Raw genomic sequence first — 20,469 nt, 5'->3', positions numbered from 1 at the left:
AGTTGCACAAGACTCTCCAAACCTGTTTTGTACAATCTCCTAATTGACTCCTTTCTGACTCTTCTTCCTTTCCCATTAAATCTAGAATAAATTTTTAGAAATAAACAGCCATCCCTGTGACTCAGTAGCTTCCTACTATCCATCCACAGGACAGCTGGGAGTGGTGGAACATTGTTTATCTGACCATCTTAGTCAGATCCTGTCTTCCGAGGATCACTTGTTGACAATGGCCCATGTAGCTTGCCCTCTATTCACCCTGCACACCTGAAACACACAACAATGTCCAGATGTTATGCCCAATAAGTGTTTAATGTTGTCTTTCTTTTTGAAGTGGGGGAATGTTGGAAGGAGTGGGCTACGACTGGTATGCTTCTGGTTCTGTACTCAAGCATCAAGCCTAGAGATGCTTGGGGCATCACATGATTTTGGGGAGCACACCAGGGCCAGCCACATGCAAGCCAAAAGTCTTAAGTGCTGTACTATTCTCTGTAGCTACTCTTCCATGCTTTCATAATCCTGAGGTAACTTCTCATGTTGTTCCTTTCAAGGCAGAGATTTGGCCATACAAGGTCTGTGAAATTCTGTGATCTGGTCTTGGTGTCTGGCTGCGCAGGCTTCTGTGCCTCTTTTTTGGCTTGTTTGTATTATATTTAAAAAATTGGGGGGGGGGGCTGAAGTAGGGGGCAAGCCTGGTAGTAATTAGGGGTCATTCCTAGACTAAGGAGTTCACGGAGATGTATACTGTATGAGTCAGGGTTGGATGCATACAAGGCAAGGATCTTATCTCTGGGATCTCTCGGTCCCCAGGCATGTGTTGTCTGATCCCTGGATGTTAGAAATATCCCAATGGCCCTTGGCTAAGAAATTTCCTATCGCTGCTGTAGGACATCTGAGGGAGGAGATGAACTAGATGTGTTGGAAACTACAAGCAGCCAGGGACTTTGGGAGCAAAGTGAGCCTGGAGGAAGAGCCAGACCTATGAGCAAGAGGAAGGCAGAAGCTTCTGTCTGTGACTTGGGCCATTAGAAGCATTGCTCAGAGCTTCAGTTCCCTCAGGAGCAAACTGACAGCTTCAGTGCTTTCCTCTCACAGCTCTGTTGTGAGAATGAGGTCAGATAACAGGGCAGAAGTGCTCCGAACAATGTGCGACATACATTGACTGCTAACTAAATCGTAATTCGTATTCGATAACGATACTAATTGGTTGGCAAGGAGAGTTGGTTTCCACAGACCTCAAAATGAACAAGTGTCATTTGGGGGCATAGAAAACACTAGGAAGAACAAGGGACTCACGTATCAATTATTTTAGCTGCCTCAAATCACCAATGTTCTCAGGTTCAATATATCCCAGGGTCTGGCATCAGAGATAGTACAGGGGTGAAGGTGCTTCCAGTGCAGGTAGTTGACCCTGGCTCAATCCTCAGAATCTATATAGTCCTATGAGCACTACCAGAAGTTACACCTGAGCACAGAGCCAGGAGTAGCCCCTGAGTTCTATGGGATATACCCGAAACACATAAAATCTCCTATAGACAGCATCCTATTTTCTTATTGTTAAGGCAACATATGGGACGCTGAGGGATCGAACCACAGTCCGTCCTAGGCTAGCGTCCTAGGCTAGCGCAGGAAGGCAGGCACCTTACCTCTAGCGCCACCGCCCGGCCCCAAGGCAACATTTTTAATCACAAACTCAGTGGATTAAAATTTAAAAGAAAACTATTTTTTCACACTCTGGGGTGGAAGCTGAACATGTGTTTTATGGACTAAAACCAAGGCATCGGTTTCTTTGGGAAGTTTAAGGGGACAATCTGTTCCTTGCATTTTTTTTTCTTTTAGCTTTTAAATAAACTTACAATCCCTAGCTCATGGCCTCATCCTTAATATTTGAAGCTTTCACTCTGATTCCTGCTTTAATCCCCACTTCCTCCAACTTTAACCCTCTGGCTTTTCTCTTCTATTTTTTAGGAGGGAAGGGATGCAGAAAGGGAGAAAGGAAGAAGGTAGAAAGGAAGGAAAGATGAAAGGAGGAAGGGAGGGAAGATGAGAAAAGGGAGGAGGCAGAATAAAGGAAGTAAGAAGGAGGGAGAAGGAATGAGAAGGGAAGAAGGGGGTTGTGAGGGAGGAGTATAGGGAGGGAGAGAGGAAGAAGGAAAGGAGGGAACAAGGAAGGAAAGGAGGGTTCAATGATTACACTGAATTCAACTAGCTTGTCCACAATTATTTTCCCATATCAAGAACTTTAATTTAAATCTAATCACACCTGTGAAATTTTCTGTATCATATAAAATAACATATTTAGGACTAGGTCATGCCCATGGGTAAACCAATCATTTCTGTCATAACTGGTTCTCAGGGCCACCAAACCGAAGTTACATAAGCAAGTACTTCAACAACTATGCTTTATTATTCCTAATTCACATTCAAGAGGGAGTCATTCATGGGTATACAAACAAACACAAAAGTTCCATCATATTGATAATAAAGTAAAAAATCTTTGCTTATGAAGGTGACACATTTGGGCCAATGATGTAAAACAAAAAAAAGCATTCTAAATCTTTTTAAATATAAATAGAAAGTAGCTTTGAAGCCTCCTGATGGGAAGTTTCAAGAGGCCTAGAGGATCATTCAGTCAATGCTCCATTGGTTAAATAAATAAATATTTATTTATATATAAATATATACTATATATAAAGAAACTCACTCAAGGTAGGAGATCTCCAGCCATCCCCTGGATTTTAAATTAGCTCACATTTCCCTACTATTGATAAAGAGATACCATGAAGGACCCTATGAACTCATCTGCTGAAATTCAAGAGTAGGGTCATGGGCCCGGAGAGATAGCATAGTGAGTGGCGTTTGCCTTGCAAGCAGCCGATCCAGGACCAAAGGTGGTTGGTTCGAATCCTGGTGTCCCATATGGTCCCCCGTGCCTGCCAAGAGCTATTTCTGAGCAGATAGTCAGGAGTGACCCCTGAGCACTGCTGGGTGTGGCCCAAAAACAAAAAACAAAACAAAACAAAAAGAGTAGGGTCAGGCTAAAAACTCCAGTAAGAGTAAAAATAACTTGAGGTCGGAGAGATAGAACAATAGGTAGAGTTCTTGTCTTCCATGCAGCCAAACCGGGTTGGATCCCTGACACCCCATATTATCCTTTGAGCACCTCCAGGAGTGATCCCTAAGCACAGAATCATGAGTAAGGCCTGACCATTGAGTGTGTGGTGCAAAAATCCAAGTACTGAACAATAAAAAAAAAACTCTTGTCACTGGATTATAAAACAAATGATCAAAGATCGGTGGTGGTGGTGGTGGTGGTGGTGGTGATGGGAGTAGGGTGAAGGACAGACAAAAAGAAATGGAGGGGCAGTGAGGGAGAGCTTTGGATCTGGCGGTATGAGAGGAGAGGCATATTCATTTTGTATATCAATACCATAAATGTTAACACTACTGTCTCTGTCTAAACATTAATACATTTCTTTAAAAGGACTAAATTACAAGTTTCTTGTGAAAAGTTTTTTTTTCCTTTGGATTGCTTGGAAATCAAGTCTAGAGCAGAGGGTCTCAAATTTATTTGATCTACTGTCCCCTTTTCAGAAAAAAATTACTCAGAGCTTCCCAGAAATTTATATTCTCTCTTTGAGTAATAGAAAGTGCACCCCCAACTACGGTAGGCTTCACTGCCCTTTCAATACCCCAAATTTCTCCAATCCCCAGGCGGTACTGCCCATTTTGGGAAATACTATAATGCTTTATTTTCTTGTCCCCAAAGAAAACAGTTTAATTTGAAAACCTGAGACTATACAAATCATATAATTATGTTATACCAAGTAATCAAAAAAATCAAGATTGTTTACATATAGGCAGCTTGATATTCTTTAAAATACCAAGTTGTTAAATTTCAGGATCACATCCAGAAATGAAACAAAAAAGGCTTTAAAAAAAAACTTACATGGAAAAATTTCCAGCCACTACACTGCTGGGGTTTGCTCTGTTTGCTATAGTATACTATAGACTCAGGCAACTGGATTCAGGAAAGTCAGCATCTGTTATACAACTAGCAAATCTGTCTTGATTTCAGGACACTTTCCGAGCTATATTTTTTTTAGTGAAATATCACTGTTTAAAATTGTATTGAGGGGCCAGAGCACAGTGGTAAGGCATTTGCCTTGCATGCAGCTGACCCAGGACGGATGCAGGTTTGATCCCCAGCATCCCATAATATCCCCTAGCCAGGGATGATTTCTGAGTGTAGAAACAGGAGTAACTCCTGAATGACACCGCCAGTGTGACACGCCCCACCCCAAATTGTATTGAAGTCATAATTCATCCTTCTAGAGCCGCTATACCAACCAATCCCTCCATCACACTGTCTAATTCCTCCACTATTCATTCTCCCCACTTTCTTAACCTCCTGGGTTTGGGTTCTATTAATCCTGTCTTGGGGTCTGTTTCCACTGAAGAATGGATTTCAGAACAGTTCTTTTTGTTTTTTGTTTTTGGGCCACACCCAGCGGTGCTCAGGGGTTGCTCCTGGCTGTCTGCTCAGAAATAGCTCCTGGCAGGCACGGGGGACCATATGGGATACCGGGATTCGAACCAACCACCTTAGGTCCTGGATCGGCTGCTTGCAAGGCAAACACCGCTATGCTATTTCTCCGGGCCCTCAGAACATTTCTTATTCACACTCTACCAGGGATCTCAAACTCAATTTACCTGCGGACCGCAGGAGGCAAAGTTGGGGTGATCCTTGAGTGCAAAGTCAGTAGTAAGCCTTGAACATTGGGGGATGTGACCTAAACAACTAAAACAAAACAAAACAAAACAAAAAAAGATTCCTCTAGGGCAGGGCCACAAAATGTTATATGGAGGGCCGTTTGCGGCCCGTGGGCCACGAGTTTGAGACCCCTGCAAGCAGTCACTATATCTTGCCTTGAGTCCAGCACAAAATCACCCACTCAGGAAAAAGCTGTGGATAGTTCCAGCCATACTGCTTCTATCTCCCACCAATGGCATCATTATGCAACAATCTTGCAAGACCTCTGCAGGCCTAGGGATGAAGTGGCCCCAGCTGTGGTCTTCTAGCCCCAAGTGTAAGCATTCTAAGAGCTGTGGGGGGGGGTCCGTGAATTATGACCTTTTCATGCCAAATATATCTCAAGACAGCCCCTTGCCTTTCAGGTTCCAAGATCAATGACAAGCAAGCAGGTGGACTGAAAAGAACAACACTTGAAACGAAGGCAAATATTTCAACAGCTCAACACCTAATTTTTTTTCAGGTCTCTTAAAGATTTCACCACATCATTATTGGGCATCAAATTTTCTTAAAATGAGCTTGCAGTTGAAAAGAAACGCTGAAAGGCATAAAAACTGAGGCTAGAGAGTTAGCACAGAAGATGAGGCTCTTGCCTTGCATTTGGCTGGGCTGCATCACATATGGTTTTTTGAGCACCGCCAGGGTCACTCCTGAGCACAGTCAGAAATAGCTCCTGAGCACTTGTTGGGTATGGCTCAAAGTCATTCCCCTCACTCAAATTGATTTTTATGAAGGTTTCCCAGGGGTTCTTGGATCTCTGAAGATACTCCTATCATTCAAGAATGCTGTTTTTATGATCTGGTGCCGAGGGGCAGTGGTGATGGGGAAAACCAAGCTATACTGAGTGTTGCTTGGTGGATTGGGTGTTGCTGGGTCAGACTCTCATGGCTTCACATGTGCTCCTATTTCCCTGGTCCCCAAAGTCTTCAAACGTAAGTGACCTTATCTAGAAAAACGAAGACTCTTAGACACAGTCCTAAAATATTGTGAGAGCTACTTAAGATTAATAAAGACTAATGAAAATCTTAACGGCCTTGAAAAATAAACACGTAAATTTGACCTTTCATCTAGCAACGTCAGGTCACTCTTATTTGGCTTACGTGATCTCATATGAAATCTCTTTAGCTTGCTCTTCTCATGAAAGTATATTAACTAATTTATTTTCATTACAAATTTACCTTTTTTTTTAAAGGTAAGAAGGTCATAAAGAGGGGCTGGAGAGTTAGCATGGAGGTAAGGCATTTGCCTTTCATGCAGGAGGTCATCGGTTCGAATCCCAGCGTCCCATATGGTCCCCCATGCCTGCCAGGAGCAATTTCTGAGCCTGGAGCCAGGAGTAACCCTGAGCACTGCCAGGTGTGACCCAAAAACCACAAAAAAAAAGGTCATAAAGAATTGGCAAAAGGAATTCCTCTTTCCCACCTAACCATATGTGAAACCACTATTAGGATAGATTCTTTTGGGAATTCAAATTATGAAGAAATACACACTATTTTGTTCATCAGAATACAACCGCAATTCACTTAAAAAGTTACTAGAATTTGTGTTAAAGATGAAATTAACTGTGAAGGAAAGAAAGAATATGCTGAATCTTTGTATCATTATGGTGGAAGAACACTCTGGAAGACCTCACTGTAGAGGAAATAAAAGCAGCATAATAGGGGCCGGAGAAATAGCACAGTGGTGTTTGCCTTGCAAGCAACCGATGCAGGACCTAAGATGGTTGGTTCGAATCCCGGCATCCCATATGGTCCCCCGAGCCTGCCAGGAGCTATATCTGAGCAGACAGCCAGGAGTAACCTCTGAGCGCTGCCGGGTGTGGCTCCAAAACAAAACAAACAAATAAACAAACAAAAAAAGGCAGCATAATAAAAAGCTGCTGTTTTAAAGTATATGGTACACTGTTATTTATACAATAAGAGACTGGATTCTGGGCTGGAGTGATAGCACAGCGGTAGGGCACTTGCCTTGCATGCAGATGACCTAGGACGAACCTGGGTTCGATCCCCAGCAATCCATATGGTCCTTTAAGCCAGGAGTGATTTCTGACCAAATAGCCAGGAGTGGCCCCAGAGCATTACTGGGTGTGACCCGAAGAAAAAAAAAAAGAAAAAGGAAAAGGAAAAGACTAAATTCTACTTTCATTACTGAAGTTTTCTTATGATCAAGGAAATGGGAAATAAATTAGATTAAAAAAAAATCCCAATATTCATGTGGAAACGTTTTATTCAACCGAAGTTTAGTTGCTAAGCAGTTATATAAACACTTGAGAATATGCAGTTCCAAATTTTGATAAACTGAAGAGAAGCAAGATTCAGTGCATATCATATATCCTCTCTTTGATGGCCAAATTTGATTTTATCAGTAAGGCTTCATTCCTCTTATTTAAGGTTCTACGTATTTAATGATGAAACTATTCCAGGCCAGTTTTGACTTGGAGTATCATCAAAGAAACAGGTGGATTAGGGGCCAGCAAGATGGCGCTAGAGGTAAGGTGTCTGCCTTGCAAGCGCTAGCCAAGGAAGGACCGCAGTTCGATCCCATATGGTCCCACCAAGCCAGGGCAATTTCTGAGCGCTTAGCCAGGAGTAACCCCTGAGCATCAAATGGGTGTGGCCTGAAAAACCAAAAAAAAAAAAAAAAAAAAAAAGGAGGAACAGGTGGATTAAACAGTATCTCCCTCTGAAAAAGACATATTAAAATCCAACCCTTTAGAATGTGACCTCATTTGGAATCAAAGTCATGCAGAAGTACTCTTTAAGATGAGGAACAATGGGGTTAGAGTGATAGTACAGAGGATAAGGTGTTTACAACTCATGCATCTGACCTCGGTTTGGTCTTCAACATCTCATATGATCCTCCAAGCACCACCAGGAGCAAGGCCTGGGTGCAGAGCCAGGAATAATCCCTGCACATCACCAGATGTAGCCAAAAACAAGCCCTCAACACAAAATAGGATAGGTTAAGAATCTAGTTATGGCTGGAGTCCTCTAAGACAGATGCTTAGAGAAAATAAGACACTAGGGATACTATGAAGGCAGAGATTGGAGATAAGCAATTACAAATCAAGGAACAACAAAAATCACCAGTTAAGCACCCTAAAAAGTAGAGGGTCTATTTCCCTACCTGGACAAGAGGGAGCGGGGACTTTGGAGTGCTAGCTCCAGAAAGTGTGATTCAACTTGGTTCTGTTCTGGGGTACCTGATTTGGAGTGGTGTTCTTTACATGACTGAAACCCAAACACAATCATGTATGTAATCAAGGTGTTTAAATAAAATATAAAAAAAAAAGAGATGAAGACAAAAAGGTTCCTTAAAGGGCAAATGCATGAGGGGAACAATTTGGGAACCTAAGAAGACAATAGAACTGACCAAAGATTAAATCAGCTGGAGCCATTCAAAGTTTGGTTCAGAACCATCCTGAGCTGAAGTTTGTATTTCAGATCACCATGCAGTCAAAATATATGGTGTTTGCAAGGATACAATAATCAAAAGAACGACTCTATTTTAAGACAACAAAAAAGACAAGCCAGAAATGAGATGAGGGGGGGAAATATCAGAAGAGAACTGATAAAGGATTTGTCACTAAATATAGTCCCAAACAAACAAAATACCATAAAAATCAACAGTATGAATAGAGGATAATTTTAAATGAGGAAAAGACCTGAGTAGACAGACACCTTGCCAGGGATTTACACAAATGGCAAGAAGCAGATGAGATGATGCTCAATGTTCTGTCAGCAGGGAATTGCAAATTCTATCAAGGAGATTATCATGACAGTCCCTATTGGTGGTGAAAATCCCAAACAACGACAAGACCAAATGCCAGGCCAGGATATGGAACAAAAGGGAAACTCAGTCACAGCTGGTAGGAGTACAAACATTATACAACTCCTTTGGGGACAGTCTCTTGCAAAACTAAACAGGGGCCAAAGAGATAGTACAAAGGAGTAAAGAGTTTGCCTTGCATAAACCTTGCATGGACCCAGCTTAATCCTTTATACCAATATGGTCCCCTAAGGACTGCTAGGAGTGATCCTGAACAAAGATCCAGGGACAAGCTCTGACACCACCAGGACAGCCCAACACCTCCTTCCAATTGAACTTTACCATTCAATTGAGCAATTGGTAATTAGCAAACAAATTGAAAACGTGTGTTCATGAAAAGGATGCAGAGCATTATTACCAACATCTTTCCTTGCTTATCACTACCAAGGCTTGGATAAAGATACGATGCTATTCAGTAGATTGACAGACAAAAGGTGGTCCACCAGTATGATGGAATAGTGGAATGGTTTTCAGTGTTAAAATGAGAGTTATGAGGCCACACAAAAACCTGGAGAAACCATATAGGCATCTTACAGGAAGCCAGGTTATATAAGAAAAGCTATGGATTTCAGGATTTCAGTGACAGGTCAGTCTGGGAATGGCTAACCTATGAGATAGTCAAAAAATGGAGGATTAAGAAAAAGGAGGATGTCAGTTAAATGCAGAAAGCTGAGGATATTCTCAGCAGTAAAACAAATTTCTGGCATCACATTGATGGATGCAGACATGACGCATCAGTCCATATCCACAGAGATGTGACTCCGGTAGTATGACATCACCCAAGGACTTTCGGTGACCATTTTGTACCATTGTCAGCTTATCACAGTGCTGCTTTGTTAGGGGACACAGAGTGTAGGCGGAGCATATGGAGGCACTAGGCACTTTCCACTCACTTTTGCTGTCAACCTAAAACTGATGTCAAGTATACAATCTAAAAAAAAAGAAAAAAGAGAAAACTGTGCTAGAACTGGGGATCAATTCTAAACATGTAAGAAAGATGCTAAGGGGCTACATTTAGATGATAACAGAATAGAAGGAACCAAACGGATCTGTGAGCTGATTTTATGCCATGAATGTTGCTTCTGGCTAAGGTGAACTAACAAATATCATATCTATAATCTTGTAAAGAGCAATTAGAAAAGGCAGGCAAAGTTTAGAATATGAACTTTTAGAAGATCAAAGGGTTAGCAAGGGCCCAAGGGACTGAGATCCCATCAAAAAGTTCGTATACTCAGTAACTGAAGTTACTTTGTTTTTTGGTTTTTGGGCCACACCCGATGACGCTCAGGGGTTATTTCTGGCTTTGGGTGATCATATAGGATGCTGGGGTATTGAACCGTGGTCAGTCCTACGTCAGCCACATGCAAGGCAAACACTATACCCCTGTGACACTCAGGCCCCACTGGAGTTACTTTTTGAGGTGCATTTTTAAAAAATCTGGTTTCGAGCCACATCTGGCTCTGTTCACACTCCTAAGGGACCATCTGTAGTGCCAGGGATCAAGCAAGGGGTGGCTGCATTCACGTCAAGTGCCTTTTCCAACCATTCCGGCACCCCTCCCGGGACTCTTTTTCCTGTAGTTTCTGAAAGAATTTTTCAGCAGAATTTGAAAAACAAGAATAATCCAGAATGAGGAAGATCTGGGACAGAGAAGAATAAAGAATTAAAATACAAAAGATCAAGGAATAATGCTCCAAAATGACAGCTGATTCTGCCTGAGAACAGCATACACCTGGAAGATATCTAAAATGGGAAAGTGATTATCAGAGGAAATATAGGTGGAAGTGAATTAGAGAAGGCGTCAAATGCTTAAAAAGTGGGATGGGTTTTTGATATAGCTGATGAAATTGCTAGGTAACATTATTGTTAATTTATTGTGAGATTATTAAGCAAATTTCTCTAGAAGTAGTTATTTCCTGTAGGTAAAAATAAATGTATAGGGGCCCGGAGAGACAGCACAGCGGCGTTTGCCTTGCAAGCAGCTGATCCAGGACCAAAGGTGGTTGGTTCAAATCCCGGTGTCCCATATGGTCCCCCGTGCCTGTCAGGAGCTATTTCTGAGCAGACAGCCAGGAGTAACCCCTGAGCACCGCCGGGTGTGGCCCAAAAACAAAAATAAATAAATAAATAAATAAATAAATAAATAAATAAATGTATAGGAGATTCGAGAGGTAATATAGGGTCTAAGGCATTGAAATCATTAAAAAAAAACTAGTTCGTTCAATCAGGGCAATAAAGACTTTAGCAGCTGCTGAATGCTAGTTTTGGAACAAGAAGTTGATCACCACAAGGTCAAAGGGTGGAGGTGGAGCTTTGGTGGATAACCTGGTAAAATTAATACCTTGACTGTGATGTACTCAGGATGTGAAATGACTTCATTGAGATTCACAGACCTGCACATGAAAATGGTTTGCTGGGTAGAAACCACATCTCAATAAAAACAGGAGTTGAGATAAGATATTGATTTTCCTTATCTTTATGTAAGTGGAAATTTAATTAACTATGGTGTTATAATCTGCTCTTTCCACTGATGACATTAGACAGTAAAAAATGAAATAAAGTTAAACAGGCTGTAAATAACTTTTCTATTCTTATGGATAAAGATGTTTGTGAAAGCAACATAAAGCTTTGAGAAGACAAAGTGATTTTGCTGGGGAAAGTAAAATTTTAAATATTTGTTGTTATTGTTTTTAAATAATCCACCGCGAAAATGAGAATTCTCTGTCTCATACTACTTTGATAGTCACATATGCCCTGGTAGGATATGTTTTAAGTATTCCTTCTAGCATTTATTGATGAACAATCATTAGAGAAAAATGTAATGCTAAGTCACAATTGGTTATAAGAAACAAAGTAAAAGAAAATTCAGTTAAAAAACTGTTCTCTAGTCTGAAGGTTAGGGCGTTTGACTTGCATATGGCAGACCCAGGCTCAATCCTTGGCATCCTATATGATCCCCTGAGAATGCCAGAAGTAATTTCTGAGTGCACAGCCAGTAGAAACCCTTGAGTATGTCAGAGTGTGGGACACCCCCTCCTCCAAAATTCTACTTCCCAGGAGCCTGAGAGATAGTAAAGGGGTTAAGTCATTTATCTTGCATGCAAATAGCCCTGGTTTGAATTCCCAGCACCAAATGTGAACCCTGTGCATGATTCAAGAGTTAATTTCTTGATAGAGACCAAGAGCAAGCCCTGGGTACCAGGAGTATGGCCTCAACCTCCCCTTGACCCCACCACCAAAAGAACATTCTACTTCCTATTAAGGCTTTTCTACCTCTTTCCATTTTTTTTAACTCACGAATCAAGAAATTCAATGATTTCTGGGATCTTCTAGAAAAGCTAACAGTGAATCTCAACTTGTTCGCATTTACTTTCACTCATTCTATATCAACCTACCTATGGACAAACCACAAGGCTGAAGATAAAACTGAGCTTCTCTTTGAAAGGACCATACACCTGAGTTTGATGATAACCTGACAGCCTGTACCGAGGTGACCCAACATAAAATCAAAACATATCCACAGGCCCAGAGTAACCAGTTACCAACAGGCTCTCTGAAAAGCAGGATAAACATCAAGGTCTTTTTTGGTCATAGATATTTCAACAGGGACTTGTTTTCAAATAGCCAAGAATTTATTTTCTAAACACAGGTGATGGGTTCAAGTCAAATGGGTTCAATTTTTCCCCAAGTCATCTGGATTTCACTCGTAGGAGGTGAAAACGCTGTTAAAGTTCCCTTAGATCATTTACCATCTCTCTCCGTGTCCCTTAAACTTCAGAACAAGTTGTAGGGCAGAGAAGAACACAGCGGATGCACTTTTATTTCTATTGGCTGCACAAGAGAAAAAAATTGCTTACCACTTGCGCTGGAACTTGTCCCATCTTTGCAGCGGGAGTTCCTGGTCTGGGGTAAAATTGGTTAATAAAGAGGCTTGGAAATTTGTAGTCTTCAACGAGTTTCACTGTTTCTTGAAAATCCTCATCTGTTTCTCCAGGAAAACCACAGATAATATCTGTAGCAATCGTTATTCCAGGAACTCTAGAAAACAAGACAAAAAATGGAAGAAGGTCAACTATAATTCATAATTATTCTATTTCCCTGACATTTTAAAGACCATTACTCTTTTAGAAACTTTTTATTTCAGGGAAAGGGACATTTTGAAAGAATTTCACAGAGCACTAAAGACTTAAAAAGTTCCTGAAAACACTGGTTCGCTGTCACCCTCAAGAGACGATCATAACTTTAAGATACTTTGTATTTTAAAACAGATGTTCATATCTCCTCCAAAATTTATTTATTTTGAAGGAAATAGTTACTGACGTTGCTGCCACAATACATGAGAATTTAGTTCCTTGATCTTTGAGCAATTCTAACCCTTCGCATCCAAACATAATTACTGCCATGTTCTCAATTAATATAGCGATATTTTCATTGTTCTAATTACAAACACATTGCTTGCTGTAGTACCCATTAGAATAGTATAATTTTCTTTTTAACATACATTTATTTCAGGGGTGGAGGGCATACCTGGCTGTGTTCAGAGCTTCCTCCTGGCTCTTTGCTCTGGGAGTCACTCCTAGAGGTGCTCAGGGCCAAATCATGGTTGGATGCATACAAAGCAAATGCCTTAGACCATGGACTATCTCTCTGGTCCCTGTACATTTATTTTTACCTACAGGAATTACCTACTTCTAGATAAATTTGCTTTATATTCCTACAACAAATTGGCAATAACGTTATCTAGCAGTTTCATCATAGACTTATAGCAAAAACCAATACCACTTTCTGAGCCTTGATGCCTTCTCTAATTCACCATTTCCATCTATATTCCCTCTTGATAACCAGTTTTCTACTTCTGGTATCTTCCAAGTGTGTGCTGTTCTCAAGTAGAATCAGCTGTCATTCTTGAGCATTATTCCTGATCTCCTGCATGTTAGCCCTTTATTCCCCTTTATCCCAGATCTTCCTCATTCGGCATTATTCTTGTTTTCTAAATCCTGCTGGAACAAACTTTCAGAAGCTTCATGGACAAAAATACCTGGTGTCTAGAGATCATACACAAGAAAAGGCACTTGCCCTGCATTCTTCCTATCCTGATTTAAATCCTAGCACCACATCTAGTCCTGTGAGCACTGACAAGGGTCACAGCTGCGCTCAGAACCAGGAACAATGTCTGATCACTGCCAGATGTGTCACTCAACACACACATACACACACACACACACACACACACACACACACACACACACACACACACAATGTCCCAGGCAAATCTTAATCTCTTAGCATGTCTGAGTATGTATTTTTTCCTTTTATCCCCCAGAGTTTCTATTTTTTTGCTTGTTTTGGAGTCACACCTGACAATGTCAGGGGTTTATTCTTGCTTGTGCTTAGGGGACCTTATGGAATGCTGGGTATCAAACCCAGGCTGGTAGCATGAAAAGCAAACACCCTACCCACTGTATAATTAATCCTTCCATCTCCAAAACTTTGTATTTTTAATGTTTTTTTAAAAATTATTCTTTACTCAAGACTCTTGTTTTCTGAAACTTTTTTTTTAAATTTCAAACTGTTTGAATTCTATCCCCCTTCACTTTTTGTTTTGTGATTAATTTCCACTTTCAAAACACTGTGTTTTTGAGAGAATAATTGATTTGAGTTCTATCTTCTTGATTTTCTGCTAAGTCTTAATCACACCCACTGATTGTCATGGTACCTTTATGGCACCTCAAGAGAAAATGAATACAGCAAGATTTTTGCACTATTTTAGTTTTGGGTAAGCTGACAAGTTTGCTGACAAATATAACAGATCTATCCTGATGTACCTGTATTTATAAAGGTCTCCCCTCACTCCCTTTTGTCTTTAAAATTTTAATTTTATTCTACATGTTTCAAAATGTAATAACCTATGGGTTAGTTGTTTAAAATCTGTGTACAAGGCATAATCTAAAATCCATAAGTTTTAGAAAAATTTCTTGTGTTATTTTTAAACTCATCTTCCTCTAGCTGGGATTCCTTTGAGTACGAAATCTGTTGAATTAACTTTCTAAATTTCCTTCATTATTACTTTCTACATCTTCCTATGTTTCATTTTATGGAAGATTTACTGATCTTTGTTTTTCAATTCTTCCACTGATAAAAAGTAAATTGAATACCAATAGTGCTTGGAAAATCATGTGGTATCAGGGATCAGATGTGCAGTGTAATAGGTGACTTATATTTTATTCACATATATGTAATATATATAAGAAATTGTATATGCATATTTTCAAATATGTGTATATATGTATACTTATGATGCCGGGAATCAAACACAGGTCCATCCCAGGTCGACTATGTGCAAGGCAAATGCCCCACCGCTATACTATCACTCCGGCTCTTGCATTTATAGTTTTGATGTGGACAGTTACTGTGTCTCTCAGTACTATCAAAATAGTTCAGACCCTCTACCACTACCCTGATGTTGCTTCTAGTCACTTCTTCACTCCTCAAGGACATGCTTTTAACCTGTGTGAGAGGAGAATGACAAATAATCTTCATTCTTTTTTAAATTTCTACCCAGTTTCGTTAGTTAAAGGGAGTTAATTTCCATAAACTCAAAACATCTTCTCTGAAGATAAATAGAAAAGAGAAAAATGACTGAGTATGCCTGTGGGCCAAAAAAATAGGCCAGAGGTGGGCAGGGTGCTTGCTTTGTATGTGGCAACCTGGCTTTGATCCTTGACACCTCATATGGCTCCCAGTACCTTACAGGAGTGAATGCCAGACTGCAGAGCCCGGAGTAAGTCCTAAGCACTGGTGGCTGCAATCCGTCCCATCCCCCACCCCCCAAGAAAAAAGAAAATAGAAAAACCAAGAGTATGCCTGAAAAAAAATCTTAATTTTTATTAACTTTCCTTTAAAATTAGAAAAATCACATCCTGGGCCCGGAGAGTTAGCACAGTGGCGTTGGCCTTGCAAGCAGCCGATCCAGGACCAAAGGTGGTTGGTTCAAATCCCGGTGTCCCATATGGTTCCCCGTGCCTGGTAGGAGCTATTTCTGAGCAGACAGCCAGGAGTAACCCCTGAGCACTGCCGGGGTGTGGCCCCCCAACCCCCCCCCAAAAAAAAGAAAATCACATCCTAGAATCATAAAAGTACATACTCTTAGAATAACCCAGACAGAAGACCATTTAAAGCATAGAAAAATAGAAAGTTATCAATAACTTTAATCATTTTTTTTACATCTGACTTATAAATATCCCTGAACAAAATAAATCTACAACTAATCATAAAAGTAATGAATCACACACGGTAGCAATAACAGAGAAAAGTCCATCTCCCCAAGGGAAGTGAAAGGAAAGAAGCCTGAGAAAGGACCCATGAAAAAGTGCAGATATATAGACACTAAGTGGCTATTGTTCAGGCTGTGAATGGAATGAACCTGGCACTAGATTATTTGGGTATTCCCAAAGGAAAGTACCTGACTGGCTTTTCTACCTCCTGCCCTATCCCTTCTTGGTCCGTAACAGTTGAATACTGTATAATGCAACACCTGCTTACTTTGGGCACTAGAGGCCACAGTGAAAAAAGAGACATTATATAATAAACATTAAGGAAGAGAATTTCAATGCATGAATATACTTGGCAATCTAGACAAACTTATGCCTGATAATAAGGGTAGGTGACGATGAATTAATGAAAAGAGTTTTGCCAATCAGTATCAAAGCAAACTGATTGGTGTCAAAGTATAGACAAACATAAACGCAGAGCTTATCAAATGCTTCTAAAGACTGTACTTTCATGTTAATGAGGCTCGGCTATACATTAGTTGTACATACACAAATGATGCTACTTAGGCTTTTAAATGTAATTTGGTTCTTTAGAGGAACCAACTACGAATTTCCATTTACACAGTGAATTCACCTTCTGAGTAATTCTCTTCAGTACACCGGGGAAAACTGAAGCAGTTTGAAGTGGACTAAAATTTTATTAGCATATGAGTTAAGTGCTTATCAGGAAATTACAAGGGATATAAAATAAAACACTAATCCCAATTTTAAAATGCTAATTCTGAGTAAATGATAGTTTTGAGAAGCGATGGATTTTCAAAATACCAATTCTTTTAAAAGTGATCATTTTCTTCATGTTCATTGAAACTGTGAGTCTAACATATAAATACTATTATAAGTTTACAATTGTAAGACTCTCTGTATTTACATTTCAGAGAAGTTTTAGGGAATAATCATGAAACAAAATTAAAACGGTGAATTAGCTTAAATGACAGAAATGTGATCTAGCATTTATTCTAACATAAATAAAATATTTAGTGGTAAATGAGTTCACAAAATAACTTAGAAATTTCTTGGGCAAGACTGACAGTACAGTGGGTAGGGCACTTGCCTTGTGCATGGCCAGCCCGAGTTGATCCAGATGGTCCCCCAAGTCTTGCCAGGAATAATCTCTCAGCACAGAGCCAGGCGTAAGCCCTAAGCATAAATGAGTGTGACCCCTCTTATAAATAAAACAAAAAAATATGTCTGAGAGTTTATAATTATGCATTCACTTTAGAAGTGATGTATTGTCAGGTATAAAAATCTATTAAGCGGGCCCAGAGAGATAGCACAGCGGTGTTTGCCTTGCAAGCAGCCAATCCAGGACCAAAGGTGATTGGTTCAAATCCTGGTGTCCCATATGGTCCCCCGTGCCTGCCAGGAGCTATTTCTGAGCAGACAGCCAGGAGTAACCCCTGAGCACCGCCGGGTGTGGCCCAAAAAACCAAAAAAAAAAAAAAAATCTATTAAGGACCTATGAGGAAAAAAACTAAACAAAAAAAATATATTTGAGAAGTTTATAACTATACTCTAGAAACAGAATTAAACAATTTTTTAAAAAATGTACCGAGAGGGGGCTGGACCGATAGCACAGTGGTACGGCATTTGCCTTGTACAACCTAGGATGGACGGTAGTTTGATTCTGGGTACCCCAGAACCTGCCTGAGCACTGCTGGGTTTGATCTACAACAAACAATCAAACAAACAAACAAACAGAAAAAAAGAGACCACACAAGAAAGTACTGACAGAAGTGTTTTATTATACTTTTGTTTTGGGCCCACACCTAACAGTGGTAAAGGTTTACTCTTGTCTCTAGTTTCAGGAATGACTGCTGATGGAGTTTGGGGCACCATATGTGGTGAAGGGTATCAAACCCAGGTCAGACAATTGCAAGGAAAGAACCCCTCGGCTGTACTAGTATTCTGGTGATAGAACGTACTTAACGAAATAAAAGAATAAACAATAATATACCATTTTTCTGGTTAGAAAGATCTCACATATTTAAGATGACATCTCCAGATTGATAGTCAATGCAACCACTGTCAACATATCAAAACATATTTATGTTTTGTTTGCTTTATTTTTTGGGCCACACCCAGCAGCGCTCAGGGGTTATTCTGGCTCAAGGGACTATACGAGATGCCAGGGATCAAACCTGCATCTGTCCTGGGTCAGCTGTGTGCAAAGCAAACGCCCTACCACTGTGCTACCACTCTAGCCAAATTGATTTTAAAATTCATATGGAAAATGCCCAGAACTTAGAATGAACAAATAAATTTTGAAAAAGAAAAATGTTAGTGGTATAGATAACTTGATTTAAGGATACTTTATGGTAATGGAGACAATGATTAATGAATATAAAGACAAGTGGACACTTATAGTTAACTCATTTTTTTTTTTTTACAAAATTGCCAACACAATTCATTGAGAGGAGCTTTCAAATGATTTGAGCAATTAGTATCACACATGGAACAAAAAGGAAAAAAACAGTGCTTAACACCTTAACACTTTATTATTTCCTTCCCTTGCACACAAAGTATTTCAGGTTAAATCATAAAGCTAGAATTATCAGATGTGTGGAAGAAAATATGAACAATCTTGGTGATCCTAAGTTAGACAAAGTTACACAGATATAACACCAACACCCCAAACACAATCTAGAAAAAGGAATTTGGATAATTTGATAAGTTTGTTACTAATAAGATATTAATAAGGAAATGAAAAGATAAAAGACAGCCTGAAAGAAAAGCTTTGCAAGTTATTTACCTGATGAAAACATTTATAACTCTTAATGGAAAGAAGGCAAACAACACAGTTATACAATGATCAAAGAATCATTTTTTTTAATTACTTTATTTAAACACTGTGGTTTGGACAAGGAATCTTAGCCAGCACTTTATTACAGAGATATACGAAGAGTTAATCTGTGCATAAAAGTTTCTCAGTCATTAGTAATGAGGTAAGGCAAGTTTGAAAAATCATGAGATGCCATTTATTCAGTAGAACAGTTATAATGAGGAAAGACTATGAAATAATAGACATTGATATAGATAAAGAGAAAATGAAAACCCCAATCCACTGTTGGTAGGGATTTGAAATAATACTGTCACTTTGGAAAACAGCTTGGTAGTTCCTTAAAAAGCAAAACAACAAGCCTACTGGACCTAAGAAAGACTCCTTCAAATTAGCTCCCCAAGAAAAATGGAAACATATGTCCACACAGAGGCCTGCATGTGGATTTTTAAAGTAGCATTCTTCCTAAGAGCTCCACATTGGAACCCATCCAAGTGTCTATCAACTGTGGAATAAACAAAATGTGGCATATCCATACAATGGAAATTATTTAAAAATGAAAAAGAGAACCATGCGATGCAAGCACCAACATGGATGCATCTTTGAAACAGAATCTTAAATTAAAAAAAAAAAAAACAGAAGACATAAAGGATTATTTATTGTTTGATTTCCATTTAGATGAACATTCCAAGAGGTAAAACTACAGAGACAGAAAACAGATCAGTCGCCTGGGGCTGAGGTTGGGAGCAGGGATTGCTTCCAAATAGGCACTGAGAATCTTGTAGCATAACTCTAGCAGCCTAACTGGGTTGAGATGAAGTTGCACAATTCTGCAAATTTTCCAATTCTACCTTAACACTCGACAACACAGGGTAAGGTATCCATACTGTACCTATAATTGGCCTCCATAACATATTCTTTCTAAAGAGACCTAATAGTTTTTAAGAGTGCAGTTGAGGGCCCGGAGAGATAGCACAGTAGTGCTTGCCTTGCAAGCAGCCAATCCAGGACCTAAGGTGGTTGGTTCAAATCCCGGTGTCCCATATGGTCCCCTGTGCCTGCCAGGAGCTATTTCTGAGCAGACAGCCAGGAGTAACCCCTGAGCACCGCCGGGTGTGGCCCAAAAACCAAAAAAAAAAAAAAAAGAAAAAAAAGAGTGCAGTTGAAGAATTAAGTCTGGCCATTAAGAGGAGAAGGCAAATATAATTTAAAAAAAAAAAAAAACCAACAACAAAACAACAAAAACAACAGGAAATTCGAATATGGAATGACAGGGACTAGGAGAAAATCTTGAATCTGTGACCCGAGAACCTCTCTATGATATGGGTCACTCTTTGAATAACTGAAAATGGTGATAGAAGGAAGGAGAAACAATCCAACATGTATAATGTGTTTGAGAATTTTTTTTAAATTTTTGTAAAAAAAAAAATCCTAAGCTACACACACACACACACACACACACACACACACACACACACACACACACACACACACACCACCCTCGTATGGTTGGAGTGATCATCCACTTTTGACACGTTACCTGGCAGGAAAATTTCTTCTTGCATAGCAATAAAGCTCTGCCACTAATGAGCTATGTGCTCTTGAGCAAGTTATTTAGACTTCATAGTCTTCTGCTTCCTTTCCTCTGAGACAATGACAGTGAAAGTACTTACAGAGAATTAATAGATCAATACCTGTCCGGATTATCATGTACAGTACCTGTC

At 39.8% G+C, this 20,469-nt stretch overlaps 1 protein-coding gene across 1 annotated transcript in view; it reads right to left on the bottom strand.

Moving 5' to 3' along the window:
• The window catches only part of CDKAL1 (CDK5 regulatory subunit associated protein 1 like 1), a 674,860-nt gene that overhangs the window by 149,873 nt on the left and 504,518 nt on the right, over positions 1-20,469 (bottom strand). The window contains exon 10 of the mRNA XM_049764810.1: positions 12,496-12,676. Within this exon, the coding sequence (XP_049620767.1) occupies positions 12,496-12,676 (181 nt within the window). The remainder of the gene's footprint in view (positions 1-12,495; positions 12,677-20,469) is intronic.

This window comes from Suncus etruscus, chromosome 18, assembly GCF_024139225.1.
Source record: "Suncus etruscus isolate mSunEtr1 chromosome 18, mSunEtr1.pri.cur, whole genome shotgun sequence".
Taxonomy (NCBI): Eukaryota; Metazoa; Chordata; class Mammalia; order Eulipotyphla; family Soricidae; genus Suncus; species Suncus etruscus.
This window is presented reverse-complemented; position numbering and strand designations above follow the sequence as displayed.